The sequence below is a fragment of the Solanum dulcamara genome, chromosome 6 (genome assembly GCF_947179165.1).
Source record: "Solanum dulcamara chromosome 6, daSolDulc1.2, whole genome shotgun sequence".
Lineage (NCBI taxonomy): Eukaryota > Viridiplantae > Streptophyta > Magnoliopsida > Solanales > Solanaceae > Solanum > Solanum dulcamara.
Window position 1 is genome coordinate 28,030,049 of NC_077242.1, and position 24,746 is coordinate 28,054,794.

General features: G+C 34.4%; 1 protein-coding gene across 1 annotated transcript; it reads left to right on the forward strand.

Moving 5' to 3' along the window:
• Window positions 1-19,848: 19,848 nt before the first annotated feature.
• Window positions 19,849-24,506, forward strand: LOC129893340 (UBP1-associated proteins 1C). Its single transcript, XM_055968850.1, has 6 exons — window positions 19,849-20,086; window positions 20,169-20,243; window positions 22,609-22,739; window positions 23,351-23,807; window positions 23,982-24,095; window positions 24,196-24,506. Exons 1-6 carry the CDS (start codon window positions 20,000-20,002, stop codon window positions 24,259-24,261), a joined length of 930 nt encoding a protein of 309 aa, XP_055824825.1. The 5' UTR covers window positions 19,849-19,999; the 3' UTR covers window positions 24,262-24,506.
• The last annotated feature ends 240 nt before the right edge of the window (window positions 24,507-24,746 follow it).

Sequence of the window (24,746 nt, forward strand, 5' to 3'; positions counted from 1 at the left end):
AATATAATCAACCACAATAATAGCTACAATATTAATTGAAATTAATCCACCATTCTTGTCTTAGAACATACCCCACACGACCTCAGTGGAAATCTAATATTAACATATATAATCCCTTCACTTTTAATTGTCACGACCTGACCTAGGGCCTAGTCGTAACACGACGATCGAAACCTCGAAGGGCTCCAACCAAGCCTCTTGTTCATATCATAAGCATACATAAGGTAAAATATAAAAGAAAAAACATCATAAGAGAGTCTAAACCATTAATAGAAATCTAAAAAAAATGTTTTATGACAACATATAATCAAATATAAGTCCAACTAGATGCCTCAAAATATGAGTATGGGCGGGGGTTAAGACATGTCTCTAGCTCACCCTCAATATATGACATAAATAAAAGTCTTTTGGAAGAAAACAGTAATCAACTTGAAACTAGTCCCTAGTCAATGACGACTCACCACAATACCTTGGGATAGGAACGCCTACTAGTTACGTGGATGATAAGGATCTTCAACCTCAACTCCTACATTATGAGACAATGTAGGCAAAAAGTATGCATTAGTACGTTAGAATATCCTAAATATGAGGCTGTAAAGGCAATCCTACGGTGGCACATAGTTATGAGACAAGAGACTTTATATAAGGACCCCTTGCTTCGAGCCCCCACCTCAAGTCCACATTCGGTGTTAAGTCAAATCCCACGGAATACATACATAACATAAGATCATAATTTTATATATCATATTCATGATCATAGGCTTGAAATCATAGAATAGCTCATTTCCATAACATACTTGTAATGTGAGAATTGTCCTTTCATCATTACAATCATATTTGCATAATTCATATCGTCTTTGGTCGCCTTACTTCATAACTTGCATGAAAAACCATAATTTAAAACATACTTACAATTCATGATCATAATGGAAATACATAGTCATAATTCATACTTTGAAAATTCATGGCCATAACTTGAACTTGAAATTTGGGTATGACATGAATACATGATCAATTGGCTTAAAAATCATGAAATTAACTTACAAATATGCATGATCATAAACTTTATATCAGCCCATACATAATTCATATAGATAATATCATTTAGAAGTATAATTGAAAATATTCATATTTTACATCATGAACCCTAGAAATCAAAATAAGAGAATTCATGAAAAAACTCTTTAATTTAATTCAATAACCATCAAATTATATCTAAATAGGCTCATGATCATGCTTTAAATCAAAATTCATGCAATTGGAATAGAGATCACAAAACCCATAAAATATCATACTTTAATTTGATAGAAAACTTGAGAAATTGATTGGGCTTCAAGGAAGAAAGGATTCATGAATCAATACCTACATACCTTGAGTGAGAAGACCAATTCATTTGGAAGAACTTGAGAGTTTTGATGGAGAAATTGAGTGAATTTGCTTGAAGTCTTCAATGGAAACCCTTGTGAGCCTTTTTGTAGAGAGAGAAATATTTGATAGATGAATTGTAGAAGAATAAATTGAATTAGAGGTTTAGGTAAATTTATAGAGTTGAATTAGGTCCTAAAAACGTCTAGGTTCATTAACTAATAATTTGGAAAAAGTCTAAAATGCCCTAAAAAAACTAAATTCAGCCAAGACACCTTCCCAGGTACGCAACGCGGACCTGTAGTGACCAACTCGGCCAGAAGACTGTCCCTAGGTCCGCGACGCGGTCCTATCGCGGACTACTCTATCTTGTACGGCTTCCCAGGTCTGCGGCGCAGTCCTGTCGCAGACCACACTGTTTTGTGGTTTCTTTAAAAATCTTTCTTCCGTTCTACGGGTCCTAAAAATCCACTGAGACCATTTTCCCTCAGGTTTTGACCCCCTGATCAATATTCTGAACTCATATTTTCTAAAAAGATTAAGGATAATGTGTTACATAAGCGGCTTATTTCCAAGGCATTCTTAGGGTATATATATATATATATATATAATTTTTTTTCAAATTTTGAGGGATGTTACATTAACACATAATCCATAATAATAATATCAAAAACAACAATCATCCCAATCTAATTCAAGCAACTCCAATTCTATCCATTCCAACACCAACGCTAATTATGGAATTTTCTTACATCCAATTCCATTTAATCCAACTTAATCTCTTCATCATAACATTATTCTAGATTAAAGCAGCCCACATACATGACATCCAACAACTATCCAAATCTACATACAGCTATTACAACTAAAGTCGTCTTTAATGATCCATAGTCTTAATCAATCTTTTCATCTAATTTGATAACATATCACAGCAGCCCCATGACAGTAACATCACCCATTTAAATGCAAGAAAACCATGTTAATATTACATTAAGTTCTACCACAACCTATAAATATCATACCAAAGAGCTTCAAAATATATATACAATATCTTCATACACTTTAATCTTCCAAATTTAAGAACAACAACATCAATAACATCAAAACAATATCAATAATTATTATACATAATCACACAACTAATTCCATCCATTTAATCCACTTAAAATAGCCCCTTAATCCATATATCTCAACAAATCAACAAACGAGTTTATAATGCTATTTTCTCCGTTCTAATCCGTTAAAACTCTAAATAAACTTGTTAACAATGAAAAAGGAACCTTAATATTACCTCAAGTGTGCAGAAATCACATTAACACTTCTCCTTCTTGGATGATGTTTAGCTTAAATTAAAGGCAATGCGACGTACAACACTTTTCTCTTCTTGAGCTTCGAGATTCGGGGCTTCAATTGTGGTAAATTTTGGTATTTCTCTCTAGGGTTCTCTTCTCTTACTCTCTCTAGAAATATTTGGACATGTTTTGGTCTAAAGGATGAAGGAAAAGCTGAAAAATTTGATTTAATGGCGTGGGTATTAGGCCTGACCCAAGTTGGAATCGGGTTGGGCCGAATCCACTATTCTGTTCGGCCTGTCAGACTTAAAATACCTATATCTTCTTATCCCAATGTCACATTCCAACCTAAGACCTATCGTTGGAAATCTATTTCAATTATCTACAACCTTTATTTTGGGTGTTTTCCTAAATTCCCAAATTTCGAAGGGATTATGACCTCCCGAAGTCAGATCACCCGAAAACGTGACTTAAAAAAAATCTTTTTGATGGCTTCCACTTTGAATTGGCTCAAGGGTCCTTCTTGAGTTGTGTTTAACTTCACATATATTATCCATATAACTTTTTGTTTACAAAAAATTCATGCCATTTTAAAATTTAAAATTAAAAGTACTTGAATTTCTATCCATTAGCTCACAAATAGTCGAAGATGCAAAAATACGGAATATAACATTCTTCCCCCCTTTAGAACATTCGTCCTCGAATATTAAGCTCACCTAATAAAGTCTTATAAGGAATTTGGTGGAATCTCTTTTAATGCAACAACATATAGTTTTATTTATCAATCAATATAATCAATCTAGAGGTTTAGATTACTTGTAGGACAGGGAACAAGTGAGGATACATATCCTTCATCTCCTCCTCGGCTTCCCAGGTCATCTCTTCTCTATTTTTATTTTTCCACAATACTTTGACGGAAGCCACATCCTTAGTACGTAACCTTCTGACTTGACTATCAATTATAGCAATAGGGTTTTCCTCGTAAGGCATCTCCTCCGTCACCTGGATATCATCCACGGGGAATACTTTAGAAGGATCATCAATACATTTATAAAGCATCGATATGTGAAAGACAGGGTGCACTGCTTCCAAATTAGATGGTAGGTTCAACTCATAGGCAACGTTGCCTATTCTACGAATAACCTGATAAGGGCAAATGTATCTCGGGCTAATCTTCCTTTTCTTGTCAAATCTCATTACCCCCTTCATGGGTGACACCTTCAAAAATACCCAATCAAAAACCTAAAATTCTAAGGTTCGATGTCAATTATTTGCATATGATTTCTAATGACTCTAGGCTGCTAATAACCTTTCCCAAATAAGCTTCACCTTATCAATAGCTTGTTGACTCATATCAGGTTTGATTAAAGCCTCACCAACATCAAACCAGCCAATAGGTGACCTACATTTTCTGTCATACAAAGCCTCATACGGTGCCATCTGGATGCTGGAATGATAGCTAGTATTATAGTCTGAGGGTGAAATGTTGTACTAAGATTTATTTATGTTCCCAATTCCTTTTGAAATGATCTCCAGAAGCTAGCTATAAATTGAGCCCCTCTATATAAGATAATAGATGTGGGAATCACATGAAGTCTTACTATCTCTTTGATATATAACCACGCATAGTCCTCCGCTGAATATGTAGTTCTAACTGGAAGAAAGTGGGTTGATTTTGTCAGCCTATCTACAATCACCCATATGGAATCTTACTTCTGTGGAGTGAAAGGTAAGCCTGTAATAAAATCTATATTAATTGCTTCCCACTTACAAGTCGGGATTTCCATCTCTTGTAATAGTCCGCCAGGCTTCTGATGCTCAATTTTAACCTATTGGCAATTTGGGCACTGGGATACAAACTCTGTTATATCCTTCTTCATTCCATTCCACCAGTATAAACATCTAAGGTCATGATACATCTTTGTCAACCCTGGATGAACAGAATATTGGGCATGGTATGCCTCTCCCAAAAGTTGTTGTCGTAGCTCTATAATCTCAGGTACACATAATCTGCCCTTATATCTTAGCACTCCATCAGGTGTGATCTCGAATGAGGTATTTTCCTTTTGAAGTGTTGCATCTAGGTACTGTTCCAGAATGGGGTCTTTATACTGGTGTTGTTTCACCTCTTCCATGATAGAGGATTCAGCAACTCCTCGAATAGAAGCTCCACCATCACCAGAATCAGCCAAACGAACTCCAAGGTTAGCTAACTGGAAAATCTCACGGATTATCTTTTCCCCGTTCTTGTTGTACATCTGTTAGGCTACCCATGGATTTACAGCTAAGTGCATCTACTCAATATTTGCTTTCCCTGGGTGGTATAAAATATTAACATCATAATATTTTAGAAACTCTAGCCACCTTCTCTGTCGCAATTTCAGGTCCTTCTACTTAAAGATGTATTGGAGAATTTTGTAAGCTGTATAGATATCAATATGTACACCATATAAATAATGCCTCCATAGTTTCAAAGCATGAATTGTTGTTGCTAATTTTAGATCATGAGTTGGATAATTTCTTCCGTGCTTCCTTAGCTGCCGGGAGGAATAAGCTATGACTCTACTATGTTGTATCAATACACAACTAGCCTAATAGAAGAAGCATCACAATAAATAACATAGCCATCTGGTCTTTCAGGAAGAGTTAGAATTGGGGTCGTAGTCAACTTGTCTTTCAGCAACTAAAAGCTTCATTCACAAGCATCGGTCCACTGGAACTTAGCGGCCTTTTGAGTTAGCCATGTTAAAGGCATTGAAATTGAAGAAACTTCTCAACAAATCTCCTGTAATATCTTGCTAGCCTAAGAAAACTACGTACCTCAATAGGTGTCAGAGGTCTAGGCTAAGTCTTTACGGCCTCAATTTTTTGTATATCTACTCGAATGTCATTAGTTCTAATAATATGCCCCAAGAATGCTACTGAAGTCAACCAGAATTCATATTTAGAGAACTTAGCATACAACTTCTAGTGCTGGAGCACTCCAAGTACCATCCTCAAATAATCTGCGTGCTCTCCTTCTAATAGTGACTAGACCATAATATCATCAATAAATACAATCACAAATAGGTCTAGGAATCGATTATACACTTGGTTCATAAGAACCATAAACACTACTAGGGCATTGGTTAGCCCAAAAGATATCACCGGAAACTCATAATGTCCATATCGAGTCCTAAACACAGTCTTTGGAATATCTTCTTCCTTTACCCATACCTGGTGATAGCCTGACCGCAAGTCTATTTTTGAAAAACACTTAGCACCCTGGAACTGGTCAAATAAATCATCAATCCTGAGGGAGGGGATATCTATTCTTTATTGTCACATTTAACAGTTGCCTATAATCAATACACATTCGCAGTGACCCATCTTTCTTCCTCACGAACAATACTGGTGCTCCCCAAGGTGATGTGCTGGGCCTAATGAAGCCTTTTTCTAATAAGTCTCGCAGTTTCTCCTTCAACTCCTTCAGTTCTGCAGGTGTCATTCTGTAGGGAGGAATAGATATAGGCTGGGTATTTGGCAATATATCTATAGTGAACTTTATCTCCCGCTCAGGAGAAAGACCTAGAAGTTCATCTAGGAATACATCTAGAAATTCATTAACTACTGGAACTAAGTGAAGAGACGATACCTCTGCTTCCAAGTTATGGACATGAACTAGATGATAAATATAACCCTTTCTAACCATCTTCGTTTCCTTGAGGTATGAAATAAACTTACTCATCGGCGATGCTGTATTACCCATCCATTCTTTGATTGGTTCTCTTGGGAATTGAAAATGAACTACTTTTTCTCTACAATCAACCTTAGCATAACAAGAAGTTAACCAATCCATACTTATAATAACATCAAATTCTGTCATAGTTAACTCTACCAAATATACCTTGGTGTTTCAACTATATATAATCACTGAACAATCTTTATATACTTGTTTGTCTATAATAGAATCTCCTACCAGTATAGCTACCTCAAATGGTTCTATCAATTTAGATTTTATTCCGATTTTACTAGCAACAAAGGGAGATATATATGATAAGGTAGAGCCTAGATCTATCAATGCATATACATCTCACGAGAAAATTGATAATATAACTGTAACCACATTTGGCGATGCCTCCTGGTCTAGTCAACTAGCCAAAGCATATATGCAGTTCAAAGGACCGCTAGAACTAGAAGATCCACCATGGTCTCTACCACAGCCTGTTGATGTCTGAATACCCTACCCCATAGGGTGCATAGCTATAGAAGAAGATGAGCCAACAACTGACCCAGTAGGTTGCGTTGCACCACTTAGATTACCCCTAAATGGACACTCCCTCATAATATGGCCTAGACGACCACAAGTAAAGCAGGAACCTGTAGAAAAATGGCATTCCCCAAAATGTGGCCTACCATAATGAGGACACCAAGGCAAAGTGGCATCGACTGGCGTGAACCCTTGTTTATATGTAAACCTAAAACCCTGGAGCTTTGACTGGCTCTTGAATACCCTATTCTATCAAATCTCCTACCTGTGAAATATGGGGGTGCACTCCGAGATAGTTGAGAAGGATATCTACTATTCTGTTGAGGCTGCCCGCCTTGAAATTCCCCAGAATAACTAGCCAATCTAGCTCTTTTACGCTGGCCTCTGTCATGATCTCTATTGAGCTGACGCCCTCTATGCCGATCTTCTACCCCCTATGCATATGCCTATACCTGAGCAATATCCATACCTTGCTAAGAATCCATTGCCATACAGCTATCAATCAAATAACGATCAATCTCCATCACATACCGATGTACTCTATCAGCCATATCAGCTACAATAGGGGGTGCATGTCTCGCCAACAAGTCAAACTCAAGGCTATAATCTCTGATGCTCCTGCCATTCTGCCTCAAATGTAAAAATATGTCTACTCTATCTCGTCTCATCTCCAGAGGTAGAAAATGGCCAAGAAAGGCCTCCACAAACTCACCCCACACTGCTGGAGGAGCACCCTCGCCTCTAGACAACTTGTAACATCCCTTAAAAATAATTACAAGTACCTTAAGAATGCCTTGGGAATAGGCCGCTCATATAATGCGTTATCCTTAATCTTTTTGGAAAATCCGAGTTCAGAATATCGACCAGGGGGTCAAAACCTGTGAAAAAATGGTCTCGGTGGATTTTTAGAACCCGTATAGCGGAAGATAGATTTTCAAAGAAATTCATGAAATAGTAGGATCTGCGACAAGTTTGCATCGCGGACTTGGGAGAGTTTTCTAGCCGAGTTGAGTTTTTTTAAGAGGATTTTAGACCTTTTCCAAATTATTAGTCAATGAACCTAGACGCTTTTAGGGCCTAATCCGACTCTGTAAACCCTTAATTCTATTCATTTTCCTACAATTCATCTATCAAATATTTCTCTCTTTACAAAAAGGCTCTCAAGGGTTTTCATTGAAGAATTCAAATAATCTACTCAATTTCTCCATCAAACTCTCAAGTTCTTCCAATTATTTGGTGTTCTCACTTAAGGTATGTGGGTATTGATTCATGAATTCTTTTATCCATGAAGCCCAATTAATTTCTCAAGGTTTTCTATCAAATTAAAGTATGGTATTTTATGGGTTTTATGATCTTGATTCCTATTGCATGAATTATGATTCAAAATATGATAATGAGTCTATTTTAATATAAATTGATGGTTATTACATTAATTTGAAGAGTTTTCTCATGAATTCTCCTATTTTGATCTCTAGGGTTCATGATGTAAATTATGAGTATTTTGAATTATACTTCCAAAGGATATTATATATATATATGAATTATGTATGGGTTGATATAAAGTTTATGATCATGCATGTTTTCAAGTGAATTACATGATTTTCAAAGTCAATTGATTATATAATTGAGTTTTACTCTAAGTTTAAGGTATGAATCTCATACAAGTTATGAAGTAAGGTGACTTAGGGCCCTATGTGGTAACCTAAGGCCTAACGATATGAATTATGCAAATATGATTGTAATGATCAAAGGACAATTCTCACATTACAAGTATGTTATGAAAATGAGCTACTCTATGATTTCAAACCTATGATCATGGCTATGATATATGAAATTATGATCTTATGTTATGTATGTATTCCATGGTATTTGACTTAGCACCGAATGTGGACTTGAAGTGGGGGCCCTACCAAAAGCCTTAGTAGCAGCCTCATGTCCCATAGTCTATGTGCCACCATAGGTTGCCTTTACGGCCTAGTTAGTGGATCCACAAATAGAACATGTTCATGATCAGGAGTCTACCTTGGCAATGTAGCCTCCTCCTTCTCGATATGGGTATTATTGGATTCCATGTTATAGCTCGCAGGGTCTTATTGTCGGTTATAGTTCCTATCCCACATATGTATGATCTCTTAAGTATGTTATGATTTTGAATTTATGTTTTTAAATGCTTTGGTCAATATGATTTTCCAAAGACTTTACTTATTCTATCTTATCATGTGTTTTACTTGACCTTTGTATTTCATGATTTACGTTGCATGTCATGCCCTCATACTTGGTACATTCCAACGTACTAATGCATACTTTCTACCTACATTGTCTCATAATGTAGGGGTTGAGGTTGAAGATCCTAATCGTCCACGTAACTAGTAGGCGTTCTCTATCTGACTGTGTTATGATGAGTCCTCATTGATTGGGAACTAGTTTTCAAGTTGGTTATTGTTTTCCTTTCAAAAGACTTTTGTTTATATTGTATATTAAGCGTGAGCTAGGGACATGTCTTAACCCCCACCCATACTCATGCTTAGAGGCATCTAGTTTGACATATGTTTGAGTCTATGTTGTCATAAGACATTTTTAGATTTCTATTCATGTTTAGGCTCTCTTATGATGTTTTTGCTTTTATATTATACCTTATGTATTTTTATGATATGTACAAGAGGCTTGGTTGGAGCCTTTTGGAGTTTCGATCGATATGTTATGACTAGACCCTAGGTCAGGTCGTGACACAACTCTGAGGACTTATACCAATTAACATCTACATCACGCAGTCGATAGGAAGCTAACTCAACAGACTTGGTCTCAGAAGCCTTAATTATCCTTAACATACGCTGCGCTTGTCGGATAAACTCCTGTGGGTCATCCCCGGGCCTTGACCTATAGAACTCTGGGGGATTACAAGTTAAGAAGTCACGAGCCCTTAAACTATCATGTCTATCCGCATTTTCAACCCCTAATACATGCCTACAAGCTTGCCCTGCTACTATTCTGGTCAGCAACTGAACTATATCTTTCATAGCCCTATCCTCTGCCCTGGCTAAGGAGCTAGAGGCCAGGTACTAGAGCCGCTAGACTGGCGGTGAAGCAGCCCCCTAATCCGTAGTTGCAATTGTTGTTTCTCTAAGCTCCACTGGTAGTGGCGTAGTAGAGCTCGCCGACTGGAGCACAACCTCAGGCATAGACTAGGCGTGGGCCCTAGTAACTCTCAGGGTCTGGCTAATTTCTCCTGCTACTGACTTGCCCTTTTAGGCAGTTGTCGCTTTCCTTGGAGGCATCATTGTAAACATAATAATACGTTAAAGAGAAATTATTCTGATAATACAGTTCTATTGCACGATTTAAAGTAAAAAGAAGGGATAACATCCTAAATGTACTGTAGCCTCCTGTTTATAGATATGGTGCACAACACACTGATAAAAAAGACTCTATGAGACAAGGTCTGTAGAAACTCCGAGGATGAACTGATCTGATACCACTTTTGTCACGATCCAACTCCGTAGGCCGTAATTGGTGCCCGAATTGGACACTCATATACATATCTATTATTTATAATCGATCAACACTCATATGACATGAAATTTATACGGATGGAACGCCGTCTCAAAACTATCACATATACATGTATACCGAAACCACCTGTCTCTTGGGGAGTCATAATTGTCAAAAGATAAGATAGCATAGTGCGTAAGCCGACAAGGCTGTTATTACATGTACAAACGTCCCACTATATAATAAACGCGAGCCGACAAGACTGCCACTACGAATGAGAAAGTTCCAAAACATAAGTCATACCAGTACAACCGGACAACATCTATGTAAAATCCACACATGTGTCTATAGATCTCTAAGAGTATTAACAATAGTAAATGATAGGACAGGGCCCCACTGTACCCCTAAATAAATAAATATATATATAAAGAGATCGGTATTAAAAGTCTACGCTCCGAAATGATGGAGCACTCTAAAACAGTTGAAATCCTAAGCTGGCGGATCTCCAAAACGATTATCTATACCTGCGGACATGAAACACAGCCCCCCGAAAAGAGGGGGGTCAATATGAAATATGTACTGAGTATATACAACATAAAATACCATAAAGGAGATCACATCTGTAATAGAGGTTCAGGAGGCAAGTATAAAAACCAACAAATCAATATACCTGTATTTTATAAATAAGGTCATACATATCGTGTTCATACGCCATACCCGGCCCACTATGGGACTCGATGAATAAAGTCGTGTACACGTATACCATACCCGGCCCGTCATAGGACTTAGTGCCTTAATCATATCGTCATATCATCATAACATCATATTATCATATCACATACCCGGCCCTCTAGTAAGGGACTCGATAAATAATATAGTGGAATCTATACATGATAATATACCCGGCCTATTGTAGGACTCTATAGATAATACAATAATAATATGCACGAATAGGGTATCATTAGCCACCATGTGTAATTTGATCATTATCGGAGACTTAATGGAATAAGCAAAACAAACCATCATTTAAAAACCAAGAAAATAGTCATTCCAAGTACTCTTCTATTGTCATTATGAATCAGGCCAAATATGAATTATACCGATGCATGAATGTACTAAAATATGACTTTTACTAACTAGGATGGCTGGAATCATACATATGAGTCAATACATAAAGATATAAATTCTGGAAATCAAGAATATTAGCCCTCCTAGTATATCTATGAATAGGAGCTCATTTGGATTTATACATTCGTCGTCCGTATGTTTCATAAGGTCATGCTAAAAGAAAGAAAGGTTAGCTTTACATACCTTTAGCGTTCACTTGCACACAATATTTATATGCTGCCAAATATTATCTCAACCTATATTAAAACGTTAAGCACTACGGTTAAGTTAGGGAAAGGCATAAAATGTACTTTATTGTTACTAGGTTATTTCTAAAAATTTGGACACCACCTCCTCTATACTGCTCACTTTTCCCCACTTCCAAACCAGTCATACAATCACCAAGCAATATCAATAATTACACATTCAAATGCCACGTCAAGACAAGCCAAGATAATATTCAAAAATACCCCGAACAACTCACATAACATTTGACTTTCATTAATTATCTACATGACGACTACGGTGCTACCGAATTACTCTTAATAGGGTGCAGCCACCACACCTTATCGAAATGGTTTATAACAGCCCAACAATTAATCATACAATGCATAATCATAACTACACTTAATTTTTCAATTCAACACAAGAAGCCACGTGTTACAACCAACCCTTAACTCAATTACAACTTCAACTTGACATATCGAATTCTTCCATTTTCATAATATAATCAACCACAATAATAGCTACAACATTAATCAAAATTAATCCACCATTCTTGGCTTAGAACAGCCCCCACACGACCTCAACGGAAATCTAACATTAACATATACAATTCCTTCACTTTTAACACATAATCCATAACAATAATATCAACAACAACAATCATCCCAATCTAATTCAAGCAACTCCAATTCTATCCATTCCAACACCAACGCTAATCATGGAATTTTCTTACATCCAATTCTATTTAACACAATTTAATCTCTTCATCATAATATTATTCTAGATTAAAGCATTCGACATTCATAACATCCAACAACTATCCAAATCTACATACAACTATTACATCTAAAGTCATATTTAATGATCCATAGTCTTAACGTTTTCATTGAAACATTGCTACAACAACCCAACCAAAATATAACCTTAACTATCATTAATCTTTCAATCTTAACAAGAACAACAACAACATACCAAAACAGCCCCTAATTAACCACATAAATATGCTTAAAAAAAACTTATGAACACCTACAACACGCCAAGCAAACTGCCTCCAATTTTTATACGTTATTTCATACAATCTTTTCATCTAATTTGATGACATATCACAGAAACCCCATGACAGTAACATCACTCATTTAAATGCAAGAAAATTATGTTAATGTTACATCAAGTTCTACCACAACCCATAAATATCATATCAAAGAGCTCCAAACTATATATACAATATCTCCATACACTTTAGTCTTCCAAATTCAAGAACAACAAATCATCAATAACATCAAAATAATATCAACAATTATTATAAATAATCACACAGCTAATTTTATCCATTTAATCCACTTAAAACAGCCTCTTAATACATAAATCTCAACAAATCAATAAATGAGTTTATAACGCTATTTTCTCCGTTCTAATCCGTTAAAACTCTAAATAAACTTGTTAACAATAAAAAAGGAACCTTAATATTACCTCAAGTGTGCAGTAACCACATTAACACTTCTCCTTCTTGGCTGATTTTTAGCTTAAATTGAAGGCAACGCGACGTATAACACTTTTCTCTTCATGAGCTTCGAGATTCAGGGCTTCAATTGTGTAAATTTTGGTGTTTCTCTCTAGGGTTCTCTTCTCTCACTCTCTATGGAAATTTATGGACATGTTTTGGTCTAAAAGTGAAAGAAAAAGCTGAAAAAATTGATTTAATGGCGTGGGTATTGGGCCTGATCCGAGTTGGAATCGGGTTTGGCCGAATCCACTACTTAGTTCAGCCTATCAGACTTAAAACGTCCATATCATCTTATCTCAATGTCACATTCTTATCCACGACCTATGGTTGGAAAGCTATTTCAATTATCTTAAACTTTAATATTTTAGAGTATTCCCAAATTCCCAAATGCCGAAGGGGTTATGGCCTTCCGAAGTCAAATCACCCGAAAATGTGACTTAAAAAAAATTCTTTTTGATGGCTTCCACTTTGAATTGGCTCAAGGGTCCTTCTTGAGTTGTGTTTAAATTCACATATATTATCCATATAACTTTTAATTTACAAACAATTCATGCCATTTTAAAATTCGAAATTAAAAGTACTTGAATTTATGTCCATTAGCTCATGAATAGTCCAAGATGTAAAAATACGGAATATAACAATTTATGAAAGCAAAAAATGACTAAGACAAGAGAAGTTATCTTATTGATTTCATGTATATGAGTGTGTACGGCATTTTTGGTGAGATTAGGAATGTAGGTGTCTCTTTCTTGTCTAGGCTAAAGTGGTGAATTTTTAAGTTTATTAACAGTAAATTCTATGATCGAAAGTTTTATAATGTCATCCGTTCTAAGTATTTTTCTTTTCGAATGAATAGTTGTCTTATTTTTATTTTACATGAATCATTTATTTTATTTTTGTGCATGTCTAATAACCAAAAAGCTGAACCAAAATCGACAACAACCAAACCGATTAATGTATATTATATTTGGTTTGGTTTGATGTTAATAATTTAAAAATTAATTAAATTAGTTTGATTTTGATTTTGATTTTGACCAATAACTGACCCAAACCAATTCATGAACACCCCTAAATATATGTATGATGCGAACCCTTTTTACCAACAAAAGGATGAAGACCAACAGGCTGAATGTCACGACCCAAAACCGGGTGTGATGACACTTGTCCTTTTCCACCGGACAAGTCATCTTAAAGCCAATAAATGCGAAAGATAAAAGTGGAAGATGGTTTAGATAAATAAATATAGATAAAGCGGTAACTTAGTCAACTACAAAATACCCTACAGACTGATTGTCACATGTACAAGCCTTTTAATTACAAGATATGAAATAAATACAAGTCTTAATCTTTGTCTCTCGAATAGAACAAAATAATGAGTAAAGAAGAATATGAAAGATAGTCGGCATCAACAACTACCTCTCGAATCACCTCAGAAGCCTCGGATGAAAATAAGAAAAGTTGGGTCATTTTTTGAGCTCAGAACCTATACAAGTGTAGTTAGTAAGAAGTGAGTACCAACAATGCAGTATCTAGCAAGTAAACAATTAAGACTAAGCAAAGCTAGTAAAATACACGTACTCCTGCCATACCATCCAACCCCCAAACTACAACCTGCACAGAATTCAGCCTAGTCTAACAGTTCTAACAGCACAGTATTCATATACCTCAACTATAGTACAATTTAATTCACAAGCAAATCAACACAATCAATAATACAAATCGGGGAATATCAGGGGTAAAACAGTCCACAATGGCCAAAGATGTATGATGCAACGAAATGCAATGCAATGTCACATATCGTGATGCATGTCTGCCCTAATGATACACATCCGCTGATCACCTCAGACCAGAACCCATGGGGGGCCTCACATAGATTATGTATCTATCAGAAGAGACCTCGGCTATAACATTCGCCGGAAAAAGACCTTGGCCGCTGAAAAAGACCTCAGCCATAATATCCACTGGAAAAAAACTCGGCAAATTACCTCGACCAGTAGAAAAATCACTTGTCCTAATATCTAGTATCTCACTCATATCACTTCCTCAGCCATCACAAATAAGTGTATGCACAAGTAATGAGTGAAAATAGAATGAATATTAATATATAATGTCATATAGTCCACAATCACCTAGTTAATCAATATCATAATTAATCAATATCATATCAACAAAATATAAGTATATCCAAATATTCACAACAAACTCAAGGTTCTATCACATCGAATACCACATGTCATCTCATTTTATTTTTTTCATTTATTACCCCACTATTTATCATCAAGTTCGTTTGAATATCAATAGTACTTAATACCATTTTATATCAATCCTCAACACATAAGACACGAATACATGATCCTACAAGGTATAGAATAGGTTTAGAAATTCACTTGCCTCAAATTCGATCCCACTAGTCCAAAACTTGAGCCTTGATCTTACGTTGGCGATCCGAATTAAGATAATTTATTCAAATATGCAATTCCAATAAGAACACGAGTCTAACGATAACCAAATTAATATTTTTAAAAATCGAGTCAAAACTAGCCAATAAAAAACCCAATTTCGAAAATGAAAAGAAAATCCAGACTTTTTTTACATGAAAACGATCCTTGAATTATTTAAAAACTAATTTTGAAAACCAATTTGAATTTGGAGTTGAAATCATCCCTCAAACACTAATTTTACTAAAATTCATGTTCTTGAGAAACCCCCCAGATATCCGGATCCAAAACCTCGACTCAAATTTAAAATATTTCTTGAAAAATATCTTACCCATGTTTAGAAAAGTTCAAAAATAAAATTTCATCAAAAATGGAGTTAAAGTCGATCTTGAAATCCTCAATTTATCCAACTTTAACTTTACCGGGAAAATTCAAATTATACGTCGTTAATATGATGAGAATAATCGATGAATCAACAAATTTATGCCCAAATCAAGTTATCCATAACAAAAAGATCCTAAATATACCTTTTTCATCAAAAATGGAGTCCAAATCGATAAAACTCCAATTTTTCCTAAGAAATTTACGAATAAGAAAAGAAAACCAGATGAAGAAATCATGAGAAAATGTCGAATTGAGGATTGTATACTAACCCTCATATTATATAGAGAAAACATTCCTAAGAATCACTCCATTCCAAGCTTTAGAATTCCCGATATGCTCAAAATACCAAATGAACATAATCTGAAATTTATATGTATGTACAATTCTATTTGCACGAGAAAATCTGCAACTTATATTTTCACTAAAAGAGCCGTAAATCCCTCATATGATAGTGAAATGACCCGATTATTTTTTGAAATGTCTTAAATAATGATATGGACATGCTCCTTCAATCGAAACTCAATTTTGAACTAGTTTGCCCAATCAAATATCATTTTTGCTCGGTAAATAATTATTTTTATTTTGCAATAAAAGTCCAATCTCAGTTTAGTGAAAATACACCAAACTTTGCAAATAAGTCCTATACATCATGATCAAAATTTCAAAAGTTTTGGAATAATTTTTTGATTTTTAAAATTAATAATGAACCTTCTAGTTGCTACAATTTGCTGAAACAGCGTCAAAGCACCCAAGAAGCTTAAAAACTCACTCAAAACTCATCCAAAACTTTCCGAATACAAACCAAATATACTACTAGCTTGGAAATGATATTTATGACTCAATGGAACCGACGGAATTGAAATTCGAGGTCTCCTTGACCCGAAACTCGACAAGTCGCAACTAAACTAACTTAGGCCTTCAAAATATCAAAACGAGTTTGGAACTTTCAAAAATTACAAAGAAGCCTTTTATAGCGTTAGAATCACCTCCCGAAACCATTGGAGTCATCAGAAATTCAATCCGAGCATCCAAACCCCAAATGTTGACCAAAGTCAAACTTGGATCAAACTTTAACTCAATTTTCAACTTCGGACCTAAATTCCACGTTTCAACTTCAAATCTTATCTCGAAAACTCTCCTAGACCAATTTTCACATTCTAGAACTGATGGAATCGACGGAATTCTATTTCGAGATTCGAAACTCCAAATGATTCTGAAACTCCAAATTTGACAACTTAAGCCTTTAAAACTCACTTTTGTAGAAAAGCCTCAACTTTTCACAAGATTTTCAAAAAACAACTTTCAAACTCAATCCAAAATAATCCGGGGCAACTGACGTAACGGATAAAATGGTAATTTTACTGAAAATATCGAAAATGACCTTCGGAGTCATTACACTGAACTTGTCAGAGTAACTTGTAAGGGCAATTACTTAAATAATATACTATATAGCATTAATTGTAAATTTTAGTATATGTTTTACCTTTAACAAAAATGACAATACTTTTCTTAGTCAAAATAGCAAAAAAGAATAAAAATATTCTTCTCTTCTCTCTCCTTTTTTTTCTTCCTTTCTCTCTCTCCTTTTTTTTTCCTATACGCTTTTTCCCTCTCTTTTTCTCTTTCTTCCTCTCTCTCTCTCTCTCTCTCCTTCTTTTTTTTCTTTTTTGGTCCTTTTTTCTCTTCCTTTCTCTTTCTCTCTCTTTTAAAAATAATAATTAATTATTTTAATTTAAAACGTAATTTTGAATTGGATATTATGGAATGATGATTTTATTATTTTTAAATTAAATAATTTTCTATGTAAATACATATATAATGCATTTTTAACTCAATAAAAGAAATAAATATAAACGATAGTTGTAATACATTTTGAATTGAAATATATTATACATATCAAAGACATATTTCAATGCACGTGGTGAATACATAACTAAAATATTTTTAATACAATAATATATTTTGTTAATAAGAGAAAAAAATAAAGAATAATTATAATAGATTTTGAATTCAATATATTACATTATAGACATGTTTCAATGCACATGGTGAATATATAACTAAAATATTTTTAATACAATAATATATTTTAGCACTGTTAATAAGAGAAAAAATAAAAATAACTCTAATATTTTTTTAATTCAATATATTACACATATTATAGGCATATTTCAATGCACGTGGTGAATAAATAACTAAACTATTTTTAATACGAATGTATTATAAGTATTATGTATGAATTCCAAATATTTCAGTATTATTCAAATTAATTTACGTTGTTAAAAATATATTATATTTGTTGAAATAACAATAATCGAATTCATAACAATGTATAATATTGAATTCAAATTGTAATATATTTTGAATTCAATATATTATACATATTATAAGTATGTTTCAATACACATGCTAAATGTATAACTAAAATATTTTTAATGTAATAATATATATTCCGTTAATAAGAGAAAAAAATTAAAATTAATTATAATAGATTTTGAATTCAAAATGTTATAATTAAAATGTGGTGAGTATATAATTAAAATATTTTTAATATAAATATATTATAAGTATTATGTATGAATTTAAAATATTTTGATACTATTTAAATTAGTTTTAAATTAAGATAATTAATTATTATTTTTAAAAGAGAGAGAAAGAGAAACAGAAAAATGGAAAAAAAAAAAGAGAAGAAGGGAGACAGCACATGTGAGAAAGAAAGAGAAAAATGAAAAAAAGAAGAAGAGAAGAACGGAGACACGGGAGAGAGAGAGACAAAAGGGGTAATGGGGTGATTTTAGTTATTGATTAAAATAAATATGTTATAAACCGTAATAAAAAAATATCCTAAAAAGGCTAATTATTAATCTAAAAGAGTTCATCTATACTATATTAAATGCATGAAGACTCTTAAAATGTTGATTGAACTTTATTAAAAGACTTCGCTTTAGACAAAATTATTTTTTTTACCATTTCTCTTCAATTATTATACCAGTATTGTAATGATATTAAATATTCACTATTATACAAATCCTAAAATAATAGGTCAACTCCTAAATATTTAATAAATTTGTAAGGTAAAAGGTTTTGTTTATTAAGGTATCTAGCTATTATATCTTTATTTATTTGTAATAGGTAACAACTCTTTATATTTAGTACTTACAAATGACTAGAATTTAAACTATATTAAAAGTTCTAACCTTTAATATTAAGTAAAGTACACGAAATATTGGCATAAAAAGTAGAAAATTTTATTTGCGGACTTTTGATTTAACAATTGTTAGGATTTTTTAAAACTCATAATATCTATTAGTATTAGTATTCTTGATGTAAAATTTCTTACTTTTTATGGCAATATTTCGTGTACTATTTTTTCCTTTCTTTGAATTCTTACGAGCAATATAATTTATTTCAGAAGTTCATAGTTTTAACAAATGAAAAATCTCACTATTCTTTGATACATTAACTTGTATATTTCATAGCTAAAGAAATATGAATTACCGATGAAAAGTTAAACAATAAATTAAAATTTATCGCTTATTCCATTTAATGATGAATTAGTATCGAATTATTAGAAAAAAAATAACTATGAATAATTTAACAATTGATTAATGATGAGGTCTATATCTACGTTTATTTTTTTCCTATAATATTTATTGTCAGATAAGATATACGCGTGCTTTGATAACGAATAAAGCGCGTACACTAAACTAGTTTATGAAAAAATTTCTAACTTGTGCTAGCAGCGAACTTAGCCGTGGGCTCAAAACGTGTAATATTTGGGCCCAGTGGCCCATGCTACTAACTCACCTCACCTCGTCTGCTGTTTTCTCTTCATTTCGATTTAACACAGTACCGCCATAATCAGCCTCAGTGTTTTGCTCAATCCATAAAAACCCTAACCACCCACCATTCTTTTCCTTTTCCTTTTCGGTTGAAATAATTTAGAATGGTTTGGTTTCAGTGTGAAGACTGTGGAGACAATCTGAAGAAACCCAAATTGGCAAACCACTTCCGAATTTGTTCTGCTTTCAAGGTTTCTTTTTTCCATACTCACATTGATTATGAATGCAATTACGACTTCAAGTTTACTTATTGTATTTTTGTGTTTTCATAAGCTATCTTGCATTGATTGTGGGGAGATTTTTGGTCGTCAAACTGTGGAAACTCACACCCAATGCATCACTGAAGCGGTAATATTCTCTGCCTCTTTTATCTTTACTTTGTATGGATAATATTCAAGGCTATTTCTCCCAAAGTTATTTGTGCCATTACTTTTTTCCTATCTCCACTTTAATTTTTTAACCAACTAGGCCTACCCAAATCCTGATGCTTCAGCTTTTAACACTTCAGTGCAGTTACTGTTATCTTAGCTAACTTGTAGACTATTACTTAGCAGTAAGTTCTCTATCCAGTGTTATCAAATACCACTGGTATCACGGTTCATACGCCATACCCATCTTTCTAAATTCGTAGCTGAGTGCTTAATCAACATAATGATTGCTGGCATTCTCGGTTTAGTTGCAAAATCTTTGTATTGTTTCATCTTTTGGTTACTAAAGCTTCATGTGTAATTTCTTCTACATGTGTTTGACATATGACAGAAAATACTTTCCTATTTCCCAAAGAAAATAAGTTCCATTGAAAGGGGAAAGATGGCATGCCTACAAATCATTTTCTGTTTCAAAATTACGACTCTTAGGGTGTGTTTAGTATGATGAAAATGTTCTCCTAGAAAATGGTTTCGTAGAAAACAAGTGTGTTTCTTACTTATTTTCTAATATTTGCTAAGTAAGCAAGAAAATATTATGCTAAGAGCATTTATATGTTATCTAGCACAACACTATGGAGGCGGAATGAAATGGGGAGTTGGGGTTCAGGAATGGAATGGTCAAGGGGTGGGGATTGGATAGGTTGGGAGGATATAATAAACTTGGAATGCTACTTATGCAACTTGTTTTCACTTTTTCTATTATGGAATTCATTTTCTTCATTTTTAAGGAACTTGTTTTCTTAGAGAAAGTTTGGGAGAAGCTGGTGGATAATATGGTGAGGAGGGATGTTTCCATTTTCTAGAACCAGTTTGGATTCATGCTAGGACGTTCAACTGCTAAGCTATTCATCTTATTAGGACACTTATGGAGAAATATAGGGAGAGAAAAAGAGATTTGCATATGGTGTCATTGATCTTTGAAGAGGCCTATGAAAAAATCTTGAGAGAAGTCCTGTGGCGATGCTTAGAGTCTAAAGGTATACTGGTGGCTTATATTAGGGCAATAAAGGATATGTATAAGGGAGCCAAGACTCAGTTAAGAACAGTAGCAGGTGAATTAGAGCACTTTCCAAACAAGATAGGATTACACCAGGGATTAACGCTAAGTCTGTTTCTATTTTCTTTGGTGATAGATGTGATGCGACATATTTAGGATGAAGTGTAATGATGTATGTTATTTGCCGATGACATTGTTTTAATCGAAGAGACTCGTGGTGGAGTTGACGATATCTTGGAGGTGTGGAGACAGACTCTGGAGTCTAAAAGATTCAAGCTAAGTAGGACCAAGACAGAGTATTTGGAGTGTAAAGTCTGTGATGTGACGAATGAGGCAGGCGTGGAAGTGAGACTTGATACGCAAGTTGTCCCCAAGAGAGAAATTTAAGTATTTGGGGTCTCTAATATAAGAAAATGGGGAGATCGACAAAGATGTCACACATCGTATTGGTGCAGCTGTATAAAGTGGAGGCTTGCATCCAACATGTTGTGTGGCGCTAAGTTGCTCGGATTCGGATGCAGGTATCTGAGATGAATGTGAATTCGAGAGTCAGATTCGGCAAAATCTAAATTTTAAGATTTAGGGACACGAATTCGAGTGTGGATACGGGTGCGGATATTCAGCTAAAAATATTCAATATTATAAAAATATAGTTATAAAGATAAAGATATTCTTCTCCTCAGAAAAAAAAGTCATTCAAGACCTACCAACTCTCCTTACAGATCGTTGCTACTGTCTATCATAAGTTGAAATACAACCGCTTGAATATTTAGCATCTCTCTGTTTGGCTTGAAACATGAAGCAACAAATATTGACCATGAGGAAAAGTATCTTGGTCGAAGTATCTGATGTGGGTTGACCGAATCCCACAAGTATACTTAGAATGACACTTAAAGAGTAGTACGATAATTTTACAAGGCACTTTTTGCATTTACAAAATTAACTTCAAATAGAATGTTAATGTCCAATTTTTAGATTGTTATTTGAAATAATGGCTTATCATATGTCCAAAATCTCCAAACTTGAGTTTGCTGAAAAGTGCATTTTAAAAATTAACTAAACACTTGAAAAGTACTTTGCTTGCTAAACATACTTGTTTCTCAAATAAATGGCACTCCCAAATGGGAAACTACTATGCGAAGGGACAGCAGAGCTGCACCATCTCTCCATCACACTACTTTATGTTGCAAGTATTTGCTTTCATTTAGTAGTTGCTTCCCAAACTGGTGTCTTATTCGAGTGGTGTTTTGATGTACAGATTTGTATTTTCTGTATTTTACTTCTTCAGGAGAAATATGGTCCCAAGGGCCAAGGAAAAGCTTCAAATGGAGCTCCTGCCAAGCCCAGCGGTGATTCAAAGCAAAAGCCTAATGTAGACATCAATGTTGGATTGTCAGACCGTCCACCTTGGTTTTGCAGGTCAGCTTTTTATCTTTCTCTTCTTCTTGTTGATTAGCTTTCTAAGAATTGAAGAAAAAAGTTATGTATATTTGCTTGACATGAGATGACACTTTTTTCTCTCCTTTTCTCTTGGTGGCTTGTATTAGTGGGTTGCAAGACTTGTTTCTAATGCTTCATTTGTTTTCTGCCTTCCCCTTTATCTGATTTTTATAATGAGAGAAGTATTGAAAACACTCTTGAACTTGACGCAAATTATTAATTTCATTCTCAAACTTTGACAGGCTTAAAAACACCGCTCTACTTGACTAACTAAACTTAGATACACCCCTGATCTGTCACATGATATAGCAAGTTGTCTCAACCTCTTGTAGGAGCATGAGACTCTTAATAAAAAACCGAGAGAAGTGTTGAAAACAATCCTAAACTTGGCGAGAATTTAGAAGTGTATTTCACTCATGTTGCAAGATCAAGGGTGTATTTAAGTTCAGTTAGCCAAGTAAAAGGGTGTTTTTATTGTTGTCAATAGTTCAGGGATGAAACTAATAATTCGCGCCGAGTATAGGAGTGTTTTCAATACTTAGCTCTTTTATAATTCATCCTTTTTTGACCTCAAAATGTTGTATCTGCAGTTTGTGTAATACCAATGCAACTAGCAAGCAGACTCTACTTCTCCATGCTGAAGGTAAGAAACACAGAGCAAAGGCACGAGCTTTTCATGCTGCTAAGCAGACTGAACCAGCTGACCGTGGTGTGGAGGTCTCAAGTGATAACAATCAAAAGAGCGAGATTCCTGAGAACAAAGCAGGTGAGGAATTAAAGGAGCAAAACTCAAAAGAAGCAGAAAATGATAATTCTCACTCAAATAAGAAAAGGAAAGACAGGGAATCTGAAAATGGTGGCGCTAAACGATCTGCTGAATTAGATAATGGTGAAGTAATCCAGGTCGAAAAAGAACAGGAAACAAAACAAAAGAAAGCCAAAAATGAAAGAGTGAAACAAGATAGATCTGTCGTGGATGGGTCTAACGGAAACGACAGCAAGAAGAAGATAAAGTGGAAGAAACTAATCACATCAGCTTTGAAATCTGTATGTGTTCTCTCCATTTCATCACTAATTTCCAACTTCTATTTCATATACATCTTCATGAGCATTTCTTCCTCTTTGAAACGAGAGTCTTTATGTATCACATCTTAGAAACTATTTTATGATCACATGTATGGTCTGGGTATCTGTCTTACTCTCTTGTTGCATTTTGGACAGAATTCTGAGGTAGGTCTGAAGTTGAAGAAACTTAAAAGGATTGTTCTGAAGTCTGTGAATGAGTCTGGCATGGTAGAAGATGAAAGCCAAGTCAGTGACACAATTGAGCATAAGGTCAGCTAATCCTACCAAACTGCATCAGTGTTTCTTTCTTCAATTCCTTTGGCTAAACGTGTATGGTGCTGATCTGATTCTTTATTACTATTCCGTGCAGATAAATTCAAGTTCTAAATTCATCGTTGATGGCAAATATGTGCGATTGGCAACCAAAAGTTCCTGAGAATTCTTTCATTTCGAACGCCTTATAAATTTTACAACCAATGCTTTAGGCAATCTATTGAAGAAAAAGAATACAATCTAGAGCCAAAGCTATAAAACTAGCTTCATTCATACCATTAACTTCGACTTCAATTTGAAGGAGTTTATTCCGAAATTTTGCTTGTGCTAGATTATATATATTAGTTTTTGTAAGAAAATTGTCGAGGATTGGTATGTGGGAGACTTTATTTTAAGTTTGTTGGTTTATCAGCAAATTTCCATGGTTGCGCTCCTAAGTTCTTATCATCATCATTCTCATATCTCAGCATATTTGGTGAAGATTTTGGGAAATTATGAGGTGTTTATTTTTCAAACAATTTCTTGCTTTAAAGTTTGAAGCTTTTGGTCAAGCGCCTGAAAAAAAGTATAACTTTTGTATAGTAGCTGAAACTATTTTCTGCTGCAGAAGAGCAACTCAGAAAGAAAATTTCTCCTTAGAAATAAACT

Excerpts from the sequence above, each read along its gene's own strand:
- LOC129893340 (XM_055968850.1), top strand. The coding sequence starts at position 20,000 with ATGGTTTGGTTTCAGTGTGAAGACTGTGGAGACAATCTGAAGAAACCC. Across the intron at positions 20,244-22,608 it reads CCCAATGCATCACTGAAGCG|GAGAAATATGGTCCCAAGGG; the intron begins GTAATATTCTCT and ends TTACTTCTTCAG. Across the intron at positions 24,096-24,195 it reads GTGACACAATTGAGCATAAG|ATAAATTCAAGTTCTAAATT; the intron begins GTCAGCTAATCC and ends TATTCCGTGCAG.